This window comes from Cyprinodon tularosa, unplaced genomic scaffold (genome assembly GCF_016077235.1).
Source record: "Cyprinodon tularosa strain WSP-4 unplaced genomic scaffold, ASM1607723v1 ctg836, whole genome shotgun sequence".
NCBI classification, from domain to species: Eukaryota; Metazoa; Chordata; class Actinopteri; order Cyprinodontiformes; family Cyprinodontidae; genus Cyprinodon; species Cyprinodon tularosa.
The window spans coordinates 206,455-222,295 of NW_024039603.1; the positions used below are offsets into that span (position 1 = coordinate 206,455).

At 38.6% G+C, this 15,841-nt stretch overlaps 1 protein-coding gene across 2 annotated transcripts; it reads left to right on the top strand.

Annotated features, from left to right (window-relative positions):
- On the top strand, positions 1-13,883 carry ddx43 (DEAD (Asp-Glu-Ala-Asp) box polypeptide 43). Of its 2 annotated transcripts, none has more exons than XM_038272559.1 (17): positions 1-350; positions 548-603; positions 1,389-1,506; positions 5,030-5,218; positions 5,410-5,491; positions 6,732-6,891; positions 8,237-8,355; positions 8,433-8,543; positions 8,620-8,761; positions 8,883-8,983; positions 10,610-10,697; positions 10,788-10,915; positions 11,035-11,144; positions 11,434-11,572; positions 11,660-11,747; positions 13,162-13,316; positions 13,610-13,883. In XM_038272559.1, exons 1-16 carry the CDS (start codon positions 26-28, stop codon positions 13,309-13,311), a joined length of 2,106 nt encoding a protein of 701 aa, XP_038128487.1. In that variant the 5' UTR covers positions 1-25; the 3' UTR covers positions 13,312-13,316; positions 13,610-13,883. The 2 variants fall into 2 exon arrangements, with proteins under 2 accessions (XP_038128487.1, XP_038128488.1); XM_038272560.1 differs by having other exon boundaries at positions 5,036-5,218.
- Positions 13,884-15,841: the final 1,958 nt, after the last annotated feature.

The following is a 15,841-nucleotide window of genomic DNA, read 5'->3' on the forward strand; positions in this document are numbered from 1 at the left end:
AGGGTTAATTGGACCGCGGAATTTAATGATGGCTGACTGGGAAGACGAGTACGACGCAGACGGTGTGGCCATTGAGGACCCAGTACCTAAAATAACAGTGACTAGTAAGAAAATAGTCGGGAGTGGTGAAGATGGAAATGTTTATTTGGGGTTTAAAAGTGCAAACCAGTTTGGAAACTGGAGGGAGGCGAGAGAAGAGCGCAGCTGGGAGGGATCCGAGTTCAGGAGCCGAAGAGGACCAACAGTCCGCGGCGGAGGCCCCGGAGAGTGTCGGAGTGGAAACGAGATGTCCGACAGGTCCAAGCCACTGATTTTTAAAGTGGAAAACATGTCAATCGGAAGGATAATCGGTAAGTTAAAAAATATACATATATATTTTAAGCAGGTGCTGCTTATTTGGTATGCTAACCATGCTAACATTGAATGACCTCAAAAACGGGCCCATTTGCTATTTCCTTATATTGTATTAAATTGATGATAATGAGGCACATTTTTTTTTTCTGTTGGGAGTGTGTCTAGCGTAGATGTTTGCTGCTTGTGTCCACAGGTCGTGGTGGAGCTAAAATTCGTGAACTTGAAGAAAGTAGTGGTGCAAGGATCAAGGCAAGTGGTGCTGGCTATTAAAACTGCAGGGAACCAGTTAAAAAAAAACACTAGGGAGGCAACTAAAGATTATTTTGGAAATCGATTAATCTGTGGTGTATTTTTTTATTAATCAGATAGCCAAAGGTTCCTTAAAAGAATTTTTTTTTTTTTTTTTTTTACAAAATTTAACCAGGTGAAAATGTAACTTTTTCCACTTGAGTTCTGGGTAGAGCACATTGACAGAAGAAAAAGTTTATTTTATCTAAAATTAGAAAATATTTATATATTTTGTACAATCTTGTTATAATTACTGCTCTAAGTGGGTCGCTCAGTCAGCTAAAGGCGAGTTTTAGAGTCTATACTCCAGTTAAACATTAATCAATTACTATATTAGTTGACAATTATTTCAATAATCAATTAATCATGGTTAATTGTTTCAGCCACAAAAAACACCCTCATTACCCTCATAAAATCCCAACATTTGGCTCAAAAATGCCTCTAAGCATGAATGCTATTAATGAATTGTCAAATTATTTAGAAATATTTTTATTTCTTTTCTTTAACAGCATTGTTAATTTTGTCAGCTTTTTTTTTTTATTTAGTCTTTTATTTAATCAATTTTAATTTTATTCAAATTTTAGTCATTTAGTCTTTTTTTGTGGTTTTTGTAATTTTTGTCAACATAGTAAATAATAGAACAAGCTCTCATCCTTTCCTGACTGTAGTTACATAGAGATGTAGTTGTCTAAATGTTTAGGATGTTTGTCTCTGTGATTTGAATAGTTTTTGGTTTTTTATAACAGGTTAACAGGGGAGATGATGAAGGAGAAGTGGTTCTGTTTGGATCATCTGCGGTTCAGCAAAAAGCCAAAGAAATGATCGAAGAGCTTGTGGCAGACAGAACCCCTCAGTTTGGTTACGGTACATATTTTTTTGCATTTACTTCTTTTAGATTATGTTTGATAAAAAAAATTAATTCAGTCATAATGTTCTAGTTTTATTTGGTGCTGTTTATCCAGTTCCCAATGATTTGATTGCATATACACACAACAATATCAGTGATTAAAGAAAAAGCATCTTATGATATAAAAACTATAAATATTAAATAAAAATGCCTCAACATTAATTTCTATATTTGGGATATATCATTTTAATTTACATTTCCTAATAATAAACTGATAGATATAATTAGATTCAGTTTATCTCACTATGTTGTTGTCAAATTATTTATTCGAGTAATTCACAATGATTTTATTAATTTAATTTTGAGCAGTTCTATATAATCTGATGGGATGAGGATGGCAGAATGGCACCGTAATCCTGCCCTGAAAAGTGTTGGGAAAGCAGCAAAAAGCTGTTTCTGATCCGTTTTATCATGTATCAGATGTCATAAACTTTGATCCAACATTACCAAAGCTTTATTAGTTGTTTTTTTAATCAATAGATTTCAAAAGTTGAACATCCGTCTGAAGTTTTCTTTGCTCTGTCCTTTTATCCCTTAAATCAACATGCAAATTAAATAAAACTCCCAACAGTATTGTCAAATTCATGACCTCTCGTTTATACAAAATAAACTTTAACTTAATGTTTTAGCTTTTATTGTAAATTCTTTATTTGTTTATTAAAATAATTCCTAAAATATGCAAATGCAGCCAAATAACCTTTCAGCTCTGAATGTCCTTTATTTTACAAAAAGTATCAACAGGTGTTTTTAGAAGCTTCTCTCATTTTCTAAGTAAAATTGTGTAATTAACAGCTGATTACTGATGCTTGGGGTGTGAGTGAGGCTGCAGGCAAGCTTAACAGATTTTAACTGGGGGTAAAGTACACAAGTATGTCAATTATTAGTCCCAAGGGTCATAATGCAGATTTGCAAACGTGATCTATTAGAAAAGTAAGAGTATGGTTGCCCATTTCTCATGTTTAAACTTTTGTAAAGTGGAGCTTTGCAAGTTAGTTACTGATAGTTTTGTTGGCTACATGTTAAAAGATTTAGACTAGAAAGGGTTTCTAGTTTGTGATTAAACTAGGGCTGCAACTAACAATTATTTTAAAAATCGATTATTTTTTCGATTAATCGATGAATCGGACAAAAAATATTTTTTATATTAACCTCTTTATTCCAAAATAAACATTTTAGACAGAACAAACAAGCACACAAGTACAGGTTGCTCATTAACTTCACTGGTGCAATATGAAAAATAAATGTTTGTGTTAAAACTACGCAAACTTACATGAGAAATGTAGCTGTACATCCACAAAATATAGGGTACTTTGTTTCATAAAGCGCAAAAAAAGGCAGGCATTTTTGTTTTTTAAAGGAATAGTACACCCAAAACATGATTAGCCTTAATTTTCTACTCACCCCCATGCTGAACAACACTCTGGAGTACTTTTTTGATATCTCAAATGCATCTGGAGATCTGGGAGGCTTCTTGCTGTCTGCTGACATTCAAATAATGGAGGTCTATGGTGACCGAGACAGAAAGGTCCATAAAAGTCCACAAAAAACGTGTCAATATTCCTCCATACTGCTCGTCCAATGTATTCCAAGTGTCCTGAGTGGGTAGCATCCAGAATTTACTCGAAATGAAGTCATAGAATGTTTTTAGAGCATAAACAATAGTGTATAGGATTTCCTGAAAGCGCGCACATGCGCGTTCACGACGCTACGGAAGCCGGCAGACCAAACCAGCGCATTCAGCTCGGCAAAGAACTCATGCTCTTCCTCAACACTGAAGTCCTCAGACATTTTTCTTTCGTTGTTTCTTTCTTTGCACAGGTAAACAGCACATTTCTTCTTCTACGCTTGCATTATTGGCAGAGCAGACGCTGAATGCGCACTTTCATCTGGTTTGGTCTGCCGGCTTCCGTAGCGTTGTGAGTGCGCATGTGCGCGCTTTCAGGAAATCCTATACACTACTGTTTATGCTCTAAAAACATTCTAAATGACTTCGTTTCGAGTAAATTCTGGATGTTACCCACTCAGGACACTTGGAATACATTGGACGAGCAGTATGGAGGAATATTGACACGTTTTTTGTGGACTTTTATGGACCTTTCTGTCTCGGTCACCATAGACCTCCATTATTTGAATGTCAGCAGACAGCAAGAAGCCTCCCAGATCTCCAGATGCATTTGAGATATCAAAAAAATACTCCAGAGTGTTGTTCAGCATGGGGGTGAGTAGAAAATTAAGGCTAATCATGTTTTGGGTGTACTATTCCTTTAAAGCCCCTAAGGGGTTCAAACAATAGGTCCCCCCCATTTCAACAAATTAGTTTTTTTTTAGACTAGAAGAGTTCTGCCTTTTAAGACAGGAAAGTATAGCAGTTAAAGTTGCTATTTGAGAAAATACTGAACCATAGAGATAAAAATAGCCCTGTGATTCAAATTATAAATTGTATTTGGAAAAAAAATGAGAGAACTAGGGGTGCTAAAAAACACATCCTCCAAAGACGGATATTTACATGGAAATGTGGCATATAATTTATCGACATATTACTGATCTTGCCTGATTTTATTCTGCTTTACTTCCCTAAATTGCAGGATCTTCTTTACTTTATCTTTGCCAGAAGATTTAAACTTTAAAAGCCTTGCCCTCATAATTTGCAAGTTAATTTATTTATAAAGAAAATATAAACGCTGCTTAAACTAATTCAGATGAAATTAAAAGTAAAATAAGTAGCCAACCTTATCACTGTCTGTAACCTACTAACACGGTAAGGGAAGCATCAGATGAGCTACCTGAGAAACTAACGTAACGTTTCCCCACTTTAAAACCAAACAAACAAGGTCGCTCATCCTGCTGATCAGTGCCATCGAAGGCTCCAACGTGTTTCCTTTTCAGGTGCTGCATCATAACAGTGGTGCTTCCGTGCCATGTTAATTTGTTTTTACAAAAGTTGTATGTTACGACTTTTTTCGCTTTACGTTTGCGGTATCGGTCATTAGAACAGTTGATGTTACTGCCTTTTGAAAACAGCCTTTGCTCACCTGCGGTGCTGGCTCGCTCTGCCGTATTTTTTTTTTTTCTTCCCCTGTTTCAATCAAGTGGCAGTGATGACGGCGGCGGATGACGCATTAATCGCGCGACACACCTAATCGATGATGAAATGCGTTGCCAACACTTTTAAAAGTCGATTTTTATCGATTTTATCGGTTCGTTGTTGCAGCCCTAGATTAAACCCAGTTTAGGTTCTAAGCTGGTGATTTTTATAATTGAAAACCCTGCAGAGTGTTTGAATGAAAAGCTCTGCATAAGAGAGTCGTCAACCAGCTATGGCTGTACTATAGGATTATCTATGAAAATAAATGTAAAATAATTTAAGTGTTTAGCTTAATCAAGGCAGAAGAAATCTTTCAGGGGTCAACACATTTTTCCCAGCTCAATTGATATTTCCTTTAGTTGTTTGATAATTTTTCTCCTGCTTCTGTTTCTGAGGTCCAGGTAGAGGGCGGTGCAGCGATGGGGAAAGGTTTGGAGGAGTGGATCGAGGAGCCATGCCCAGTAATGGCTCGGTGTGGTCACAGGAGGCGATACAGGCCTCAAAGGATGCTCCGGCTCGTCCTTTCATAGACTGGAACGACATCCGAGAAAACAGAGCAAAGTACGAGGAGCTGAAATGGAAAGGTGGGGGATCTGATCCACATTAGTTTGGGCAGCAATGTCATTTATTTTCTGTTTTTGTGAATGCAGTGTGAACAGAAATTTAAACAGTGGTTCAAGAGGAAAATAATTCCTGATGTATTTGACAGATTTTAGTTTCCTCTGTTTCTCAACTTTGATGGGAGCCTTTTCTCATACTCCCTAAAACTTCTCAGACCTCCCTCCACTGAAGAAGAAATTTTACATCGAAGCAGCGAGTGTGTCTGTCCTCACTCCTGAGGAAGTCTGTGAATGGAGGTAATGATGTCTCTGCTTTTCATTTTCTGTTAATACACTTCCCATCCTACCCATAGATACTGAATTAGAAAAGCATCCACTATTCTATTTTTATTTATTTACAGGCTATAACTGTTGGTGTAAAAGGTGCAAAAATTATTGTATCACACATGCAATGAAAGGAAAAAAAAACTGAAAAGGAGAATAGTTCAAATTCCAGAGGTTTTGCAGATTTTTGCCCCTTCTAGCAACAAGTTAAGTGGCATGGGAGAAGAAATAGAATGTCATGCCTCAAAGACTACACAGGTTTTTTAGAGGCGCAGTCATCTCAAGAAAGAAAGTTCGAAATATTGAAGTTATTCTGAATGGAGCGTCTCACAGTTTAGCAGAAAGGCCTCATTCCCAGAGTGGAGCTGATCTTACCTGGCTTATCTGGTCTTATTCAGTCACCGATCAGACTCCAGTTAGGTTCTTTTCGCCGCATTAGGTTAATGTTTTATTGCTCAGTCTTGGTTGGAGTCCGTGCTGGGGTTTGAGGTGCACATGTTGCCGTTTTTTTGTGATGGATCTTCACAAACTGGTGCCTGGTTTTTAGCCCACACTGTTTACATTTGGTCACCGCTGCACTTCAAGAAATGGAAAATGTCATGAAAGCTGTACAAAAGGAAATTTAATTTTGTTTACACTCCATGTAAACAAAATAACAATAAAAGTTGTCTAAGTTTTATCACAGCAGCAGGGTGGAGTAGAGTGCGTGCCGAGACATTTTGGGCTGAATCTTTCTCTCATCAACTGGCTAATGGAGTCTGCTGTATTGAGTGGAGAAAAGCTTTATTACAAGCGCATATATGGGGGGAAAAAAAATAGAAATTCATCTTTTTAAATTTTGACAGTTAGCATTTTAAGATAATTTACAAACAGGCGGCCAGGCATCTTTTGTTTCTGCTGTTAGAGCCAGAACCACACAGCAGTAAAATGACTGTAGCAGATGGTGCTCATTCATTAATGTGGTTAAATCTCAAAGTTGGAATGTAGACTGGTATGTGGGGCTGCAGATGTTTACCAGCCTGTGTGTCTTGGTGTTTGTTGGTCGTGTTTCACTGCAGCAAAACACGAGTGTTGGAATTTGCAGTTTCTAAAAATTTACTGTTAAAGATCCTAACAATATGGACAAAAGGGGTTTATATGATCAGTTCTTGCTTTGCTGGAACTCCCAGTTTTCAAATTAAATCCCATTCATTTTGGTCTTTTTTTATTGCAGGAAGGAAAATAATAATATATTTGTGGATGACATAAAGGAGGAGGGAGAGAAGCGACCCATACCCAATCCCTGTCGTACTTTTCTGGAGGCATTCGAACCTTATCCCGAGATTATGGAAAATATTGAGCGTGTTGGTTTTGTCAAACCAACCCCTATACAGGTATTATTCAAACAATGAATCCTCATAAGAACCCAATACATCTGTCCAACACCATCTGATTAGGGACTCTGTGTATATTGGAGATAATTCACTGTTTAGAAATATATTTGAAGCTTTTTTACCTTTATTGGATGCTTTACTGTGTTTTTTGTGCAGCTGATGCGAAAAACTAAAGTTTAGATGCTTATTTTTTGTCAATTTAAATTAAGAATAACACATTTTTTAAAGAAAATCTGTACATATCCGACCAATAACACCACAGTGGTTTGTTTTCCACCACAGCAGACATTTATTTCCTACAAAACCCACAGAAATCTTAATGGAGCTGACTATTATGCGATGAGTTCCCATCGGCCTTTCCTACCCTTACAGCTCAATTTTTCAACGTTGGAGAGTTTTCCAGAAGTAAACGAGAAAATTAGAGAAACAATGAATCAATTCATGTCTGGGACCATCAGTCTAACCTAGACACCATGTTATTTATGAATTAACTGTCACTATGTTGTGGCCGTGGTGCAGCAGGTAAATCCCATAAAGCAATATGAAAATGGAAATACCCACAGCTGCTTCACTGATCTGAATCCTTATCCATTTTAGTGCCATTCATAAAATCCAGATCCAGTCTAAAGAAAAACAGAAAGTGCTTGAAATGCATCTTGATTGCAAGAAAAACTAAGGTTATAGTGAAAGTTATCATATAATTGAAGGTGGTTATTCATGAGCTCTTGGAAATCATTAATCCCAATAAGTCTTTATTTCCTCTCTGTGAAGCAAGGCTACTTCTAACTTCCAAATTTTACTTCCTCTTTTCTGACTTGCTGAAGTTGCTCTTTTTTCACACGCTCCGAACATTCAGCATGGATGGGTTTTTTTCCATTCTCTCTTAAATGACAGTTTATTAGTTGTTGTGAATTTAAAATGAGCTCTGATTTAAACTTCTGGACCTATTTTAAAAATGTTAGGTATTTTTTATAACCCTGCTGTTCAGTAAGCTCATGTCTTGGCCAGATTTGTAGCTGTTATGCTGCAGGGAAAAATGAAACTGCAACATCAACTCTTCATGTTTAGCTTTCATTTCACAATAAGAGGATTGTTAAGCTCTAATGGGATATTATGATAAATTTAACATGGATTTTCAAGCAGCTGCACAGCCACCTGTGTAGTTTATAAACCCGAAGCTGCTCTGCTTCCACATCCTTTCATTCTGTCTCTGCATTTTGAAGTTATTTATTTTTTTAGCTTTTATTAAAAAGGCTTGTTTAAATGTGTTTTTCCCAATCAAGAGTGCAGCATCTGTAAGTGCTATATGGTCTATCTCTATAATTGCTTAATGGTCTCCCTCCAGTCTCAGGCATGGCCCGTGTTACTCAGTGGGGAGGACCTGATAGCGATTGCTCAGACAGGCACTGGGAAAACTCTGGCCTACCTGCTGCCAGGGTTCATCCACATGGATGGACAGCTTGTGTGAGTCCAACACTTTGTTTTTATATTTAAATAAAATACTGAGTTATGAACCTGGATGGTTTGTTTTCTAATGACAGACCCAGAGCTGAGAGGGACGGTCCAGGCATGTTGGTGCTGACCCCCACCAGAGAGCTTGCTCTGCAGATTGAAGCAGAGTGCAACAAGTACAGTTATAAAGGATACAAAAGGTAATCGGTGATGGAGGAGAAGGTCTTGCATGTTATTTGAGGTAATCGTGATGTCAGCCCCTTCCTTGTCTCTTAGCGTCTGCATCTATGGAGGGGCTGACAGGAAAGGCCAGATCAACCTGGTGAAAGGCGGGGTGGACATTGTGATCGCCACGCCTGGACGCCTCAACGACTTGCAGATGAACGAGCTCATCAATCTGCGCTCCATCACCTACTTGGTCAAATTTTGGTTTATTTGAAAATTTGAATTCAGTGCTGAATACTGTAGCTTCTCTTTAATTTAACTGTTTGCTCTTTGGGGAAGTTTTGATACTAATCGGGTCTGAATGTCGGGGAAAGGTGCTGGACGAGGCGGATCGGATGCTTGATATGGGCTTCGAACCCCAGATTCTGAAGATTTTGCTGGACATCCGTCCAGACCGACAGACTGTCATGACCAGGTAGAGCTGAGCTTTGGTCTTCACTGGGCCATTAGTGCATTTCCAAACATCCACAAAAAAAAAAAAGAGTTAGCTCTTCATTTGGAGCTAAAAAGCTTTCCAGGAGTGAACAAATTTAAAAATGAATGCAGCAGACATCACTGACCATGGTAAATGAATCATGGCAAACCAGTAATGTTGCTTACATTACATCTATATAGTTGTGCATACACACAAGTCAAATAAACATGTCACCCTCAGGAAAAGAAAAAAAACTCCACAAACAAGATGTTTCACTCCAGGGTTTGAGTGTGAAGGCTTTGCTTGTCCACAGTCCATTGCTGTGGGACTTGTTACTTCCAATTTTATACTTGGATCTGCATTCTTGCTGCTGCTCTCTCCTCAGCATGAGAAATTTAGTGTCTTCCTCTTATTAAATGTAAGGTTACCTGATTTTACCGTCTCTGATTTGAAAGATTTTATTGCAGAAGCATACCGGTATTTTTTTATTCTCCTAGAAATGATGAAACTTGAATTTAAAGACAATATTAGAAAAGTATAAGTAAAATACAAGGCTAAGACTCCTTTAAGGATGTTTCTACATTTTTAGGGTTTTTAAACTTTGCATCCATTGATTTAGTGACTCATCAATGAGGTAAACTCCCCTGTTCATGTATGAAGATTTAAAGGTATTGTGGAGGAGTTACGTGAATTTTTTAAAGACCCTCCCTCTCCACTTTAAAAAAGAAATGCACAACCGTCTACCCGCTCCGGAGAGGGAATGCCTATTAAACGCGTGTAAGAGCGCACATGAGCCTATTTCTGCTTGTGCATGCTATGTTTAAAAGTTGCTGTTCTTATAGCTCATACAAGCTTACAATGCCTGAACGTCCGGCCTAACCTAAATCTCTCAATCACTATATAGAGCGGGGACTATATGGATTTATAGAAAACTCGGTTAAATTACTTTTCAAACAGATGATCGCTACTTTTCGCTCCCAGTTGGTCATGTAACTCCTCCTCAACTGCATGGTGCCTGCGTCCTTTTACTAGTCGCCGCTGTCGGCTAGCAGGCCGCTGTAACAGCAAATCCCATAATGCTTAGTGAGGTGAGCTCTCTGTGTGAAACTTTCCGGGATATATCTGCCTCTTCTGAGGCCTTTTCTTCTCATACACTTTGTAGACACTCTCTCTCTCGACCCTCTGCCATTTTCAAAGAACTGCGTTGAGAAAGATGAGCTTCAATGACCGTCTGAAACTGCTGCTCACCACAGATGTACACCTGAAAGTTTGCATGCTCAGAAAAAGATAACTATCAGGGGAGGAGCATGTAGGACCGCCCTACATAAACGAATCACCAGAATGATTGATAATTAGGAGGACCCCTTATTTAGATGATCCACCCGGAAATAAAAGATCATCCTCTATACCTTTAATTAAGCAGAGTAGATCATTTTGAAGGTGATGGCATCTGACTGATCTTCATTTCTATGTAGTTTTTTTTTTTTTTTTTTATTAATCTTAGATATTAATGTAATATAAAGAATCTGAACCGAAGCTAAATATTTTTCAGATATTTTCCAAGATTTGCTGAATTATGCTGTAGAAATGAATAAACTGCACTTTTATTGTTGGTTTATGTTCCAGTGCCACCTGGCCCACAGGTGTAAGAAGATTGGCTAAATCCTACCTAAAGAATCCCATGATGGTTTACGTGGGCACCCTGGACTTGGCTGTAAGAGGAAGTGAAATTTAATCTCTTGTACTTCTTTTTTTTTTTCCATCATTAGTTTTCACGCTCAGTTTTTCTCCATCTGTGCACCAGTCAGTCAACACGGTGAAGCAGACACTGCTGATTGTTCAGGAGGAGGAGAAAAAGTCGTATGTTTTCGACTTTATCAGGAATATGCAACCCCTTGATAAAGTCTTAATCTTTGTGGGCAGGAAGATTGTGTGAGTTGGGAGTTAAGCGCTTCTTTTACAAAATTCCCCTGCAGCTGCTGTTTGATATCTTTGGGAAACTACCCACTGCACTCACAGCATGCCACGTGTCTTTGTTTCTGCCAAATCAGAGCCGATGACCTATCGAGTGACATGTCCCTGCAAGGCATCGCTGTGCAGTGTCTCCATGGAGACCGAGAACAGAGCGTCCGGGAGGAGGCTCTCAGGGACTTTAAGGAGAGTATGTTACTAAAAAAATCATGATTTCCAACAGGTTTTCACATCTGAATGAAAATGTCTGGGAAGTTTTTTTTTTTCAGATTTCTAGAAATTTTCAACACAATACAAAAATGTGCTAATAAAAATTTGGTTTTACCCGTAATCAAAATAAACCTCTGCAACTTTCTACAGCCATTTTGTACCATAGTTAAAACATATGAAGTTGTGGAAAAAGGGGCTGCTGCCCACCCCCTCCTCGCTTATACCTGCAAAAGCACAATACAACCGTTTTAGTGCGTTTACTCTTCCAGGTCATGTTCGCATCCTGGTCGCCACAGATCTGGCTTCCAGGGGGCTGGATGTCCACGATATAACCCACGTGTTTAACTACGACTTCCCACGAAACATAGAGGAGTACGTCCATCGCGTGGGCCGCACAGGCAGAGCGGGGTAACAGATCTACGTTTATGTCCGTCCACCTGTAGCTATAGGCTTAGACTGGGTCAGTTTGTGATGCAACGCATTTTTTTTCCCTAGGCGAACGGGTGCTGCCATTACCCTGTTGACGAGAGATAACTGGAGGATGGCCTCAGAGCTGATCTCAATCCTGGAGAGAGCAGGACAGGTAACCATGTGGAAATCATCAGAGGGTTTAAATCAGGGGTCTGCAAACTTTCATATCCAAAGAGCCATTTTGCTGTGAGTCCAGCTAAGAAAAACTTGAGAGCCAAAAAATATTACATGGTTTTTTTTTGTTTTTTTTTTTTTGTTTTTTTAAATAAACAACCTATTACTTTGGTTAAATATATGCCATACTTGATATGTTGCCATCTTAAAAAACAAGAGCTTCTTTGTATTTTATGCTTTTAAAATAAGGTAAAACATAAAAATACCCGTAAAACTGAAGCATGGATTTTTTCATGTAGGGTATTATTTGATGTAGACAAAAATGATAATAAAAAAGTAAGTTTCCAAGCTAATTGAATTAGAAATATGTAAAAACACATTTCTGGTGCTTTCCAATGTTTTTTATAAAAACCACATAAGCGTCTAAAAGCTGATTTTATACTTCGAAACCAGGTCATCTGCGTGTGTGTTGTGGTGAATGCAGATCCCTGCCCCCTCCGCACCTTTCCCATATTGTAGGTCACCTCAAACAGGAGGCCTCTGATTGGTCAAATCTACATCCGCTCTCAAGCTGCGTATTTTCTATTTGGTGCCTTATCGGCTTGTTTTGTTTGTATGACCGCCATTGCGGAGAACGACTCGTGAAGATGGATTACCTAGAAGAGCTAGATGCAGAGAACGCTGGGACCCTTTTTCCACCTGGATCCCCACTCTTTGTCGCCCTCATATCCCTCTGATGTCGGACAAACTTGCCCCCACTTTTCTCACCACCTCGGCTGTATCTAGACCCACAGCTAGTTTGTGATTGTCCCTTTTGCGTTGTGGCGTGGAATAAACATAGCGCAGACCATGCTTCAATATTAAGCATAAATCAAAAATATCTGCTTCCTCCTAACACTACTGCGGGAGGATAACCAGCCCTTTAGACTAATTCTTGTTCTACAATATTTAATTCTTATTATATTTAGCCACTATTAAGTGGCCATGGTAGAGGGTCCAAAGAGCCTCATGCAGACCCCTGGTTTATCCATCCATAGAACCGTTTTCTATCATGCTTATTCCAACTGGGGTCACGAGGGGTGCCTATCTCCAGCTGTCAATGGGCGAGAATCTATCGCAGGGCAACACAGAGACAACCATTCACACCTAAGGAGAATATAGAGAAGCCAATTAAGCGGACTGTGGGAGGAAGCTGGAGAGAACCCACACATGTAGAACATGTAAACTCCATGCAGAAAGACCCTGGGCCAGGATTCGAACCCAGAACACTCCTGCTGCAAGGCAGCACTGCTACCCACTGTGCTTCTGTGAAGCCCAACCCTGGTTTAATGTATAGATGATTGATTGTTGCCCATTTATGTAAACTGCCTGAATATGTAAATGTTATATATTACAAGGGAATGCATTTTCAGGACGTCCCAGAAGAGTTGGTGCTCATGGCGGAGAGATACGAGAAGCACAGGAGGGAGAAAGAGCTGCTTTCTCCAAGAGAACATGGAAGGGGTGGAAGAGGAGGTGGAGGGAGAGGCGGCAGAGACCGAGGCCAGAAATACCGATTCTGATGTCTGTAAGTCTGCACCAGCTGTAGCGATAGCACAGCTCAATGTGGAAATGTTCAGGGCAACGTTCAGTTTAAAGATAAGCTTCATATTTAGAAACATATTTTTAGCTTCTTTTTCCTTTCAGAAACATTCCTGCAACCTTTAAAGGGAAAGCAAACTAACATCTACACTTTTTCATGAAGTTCTAAACTATTCGGCTTTACAAACCACAAAAATATAGAATATGAGCAAAAGGTGAAAATAACATGTATAGGAGAATAATTTACATGGTTTGTCCTTTTTTTTTTTTTTTCTTCAGCACGTTGGAATAGGATCCAAAGCTGGCTGTGATTTCTTCACAATGTACATAAGTTTATTTTTTTTACTTTGTTTACATTTTATGTAGTTTTATCTGTATTGCCATTTGTATGCCAGGTAGACACTTTTGGTGTTAAAGAAGTTTTATGTTGAAAAATGCCTTGTTCCAAGTCGAGTGTTTGCTTTCTGTGTCTCACCAACCTTGTTTATACAGATTGATTATTTTTGATTATTTTGCTGTGTGTTTTTGGGAGAATTGTTAAATAAACTCTCTTTCTGAATAAACTTGCTGTCTATCTGCCCTCTATTTCAGACATTTAGCTGCTGTAGCCCCATTGGAAAATCAGCATCTCTGTCTTTACTTCAATAAGTAGATATTTGCAAAAGTAAATGTTTTTTTTTTTTTTTTTTTTAGAAAAAAAAAAAGTGTTCATCAATTCCTGGCACCCAAGATCCTACTGATTATATAATTAAAAACTCTAAAGGTGCAAAGTAAATTTAGTTCATAACCAATATAAACACCCTGCTGAGTACTAAATAGCAGGACAGCTGCTTTTCAATAAAAAAGGGGAAAAATTGTATTTTCTTCAAACACTGCTGTTCAGGATACGTCATGCGCGTAAATTGTCATTTTTTTATTTGATATATATTTTTTATATTCAAATGGTGACTATTTCTAGAAAATCATGAGTAGTGGAGATGTACTGTGCCACATTCTAGCATGGCTATTTTCTATCTGCTGTCCCTGTGGCAGGTAGGGAGAAAAACAGATGTCAGAATAGTTGCCAAACTCCAATATTAAAATGTTTAATGATGTTATTAAGGGAGATTTAGAATTCATCCAGATAGAAAGGACATCTTTGGATGGGTAAAGGACACATACAGTGGGGCCAAAAAGTATTTAGTCAAGCACTGTGCATGTTCTCCTACTTAGAATAATGAGATAGATCTGTATTTTTCATCATAGGTACACTTCAACTATGAGAGATGAAATTAGGAAAAAAAAAATCCAGGAAGTCGTATTGTAGGATTTTTAAAGAATGTATTTGTAATTTTTATTGATGGTTGGATCATTAGCCAAATGAAAACCTTAATCTGAATAATGACTACAGACCTACAGGCTGCTTTTCCTGATTGACCAATTCTTTACATCTTTATCAAGCTGTTGGTTTCTGTTTTACTCACAAGCAAACCGGTTTTTGAAGTGCAGTTCATTACAGTAGAAACCAACTTATGATGGTGATTACACCATACTGTAAAGCAAACTTGGTATTCCTATTGGTACATGTTTAATATTAACTCATAATGCTACGTTCAGACCACACGCTGCAGAAGCAGACTGTTTACGTGTATAGTCAATGGTTGACGTGCAGCAAAAGGTCATGCAGCGTTTGAGCATCTGAAACACTTGACGCAAATTACTCGCTGTGAAGCAACAGCTGCTGAAGATGGAAAAATTAAACTTTTGCTGCTCATTCACATCAACCAATCAGAGAAGCTGATCTGGGAGCTGGCAGGGAGACAGGCACAGCACTGCTGATAATGCAGATCACTATTATCACAACTCTGAAACTGTTTATTAACGCCTAAATTAATGTAAAATGTCGAAAGTTGGCAGAATATGTTCGATTTTATTATTCTGGTGCCTGCAGTTTGGATTACATACTTGAAAAACTCCTTCCAGCCGCCACGAACAGTAGTGGAAAACCACGACCTGGCTAGAGGCTCCCATTGAACAGGATTTCCACTGACAGAGCACCGACGTATACAGTAACCGCTCAGACCCCCGGTACAGGGGGTCTGGCTGCAAAATGATATATGAAGGCAGGTTCGTAACCTTCATGAACTGACTGCACCGATATTGTTTTCAGGTGGATTTTCTCCCTTAAAAACATACTAAAACTACTTTTTACCCACTTATAACAGCAAATATAGCAAAGCCACTCTCTTCTATTGAACACGCATCTAACCCTAACCCTATCTGGACACACTTTACTGGACGTCTGACCTTAATGTGGACAATCATCAAAATTGTTTTTGCTGTTTCCAGTGCTTGCAGTCTGAATGTAGCTTTATTTATTAAAATAAGCCAAGCGACTCTCGATTTCAATCGCCATTCTTACAGGCAAAGAAAGGATAGGGTAGCTCCGCCAAAGGTGCATTAGACCCACTTTTTGACCACGGAGCCAGAGCAGCAAAGATGCTTCAGCCGCGAATCAGAACTAAAACTTGC

Coding starts and splice junctions, on each gene's coding strand:
- ddx43 (XM_038272559.1), top strand. CDS start 26: ATGATGGCTGACTGGGAAGACGAGTACGACGCAGACGGTGTGGCCATT. Junction 5,492..6,731: donor GAGGAAGTCTGTGAATGGAG/GTAATGATGTCT, acceptor TTTTTATTGCAG/GAAGGAAAATAATAATATAT. Junction 8,356..8,432: donor CACATGGATGGACAGCTTGT/GTGAGTCCAACA, acceptor TTCTAATGACAG/ACCCAGAGCTGAGAGGGACG.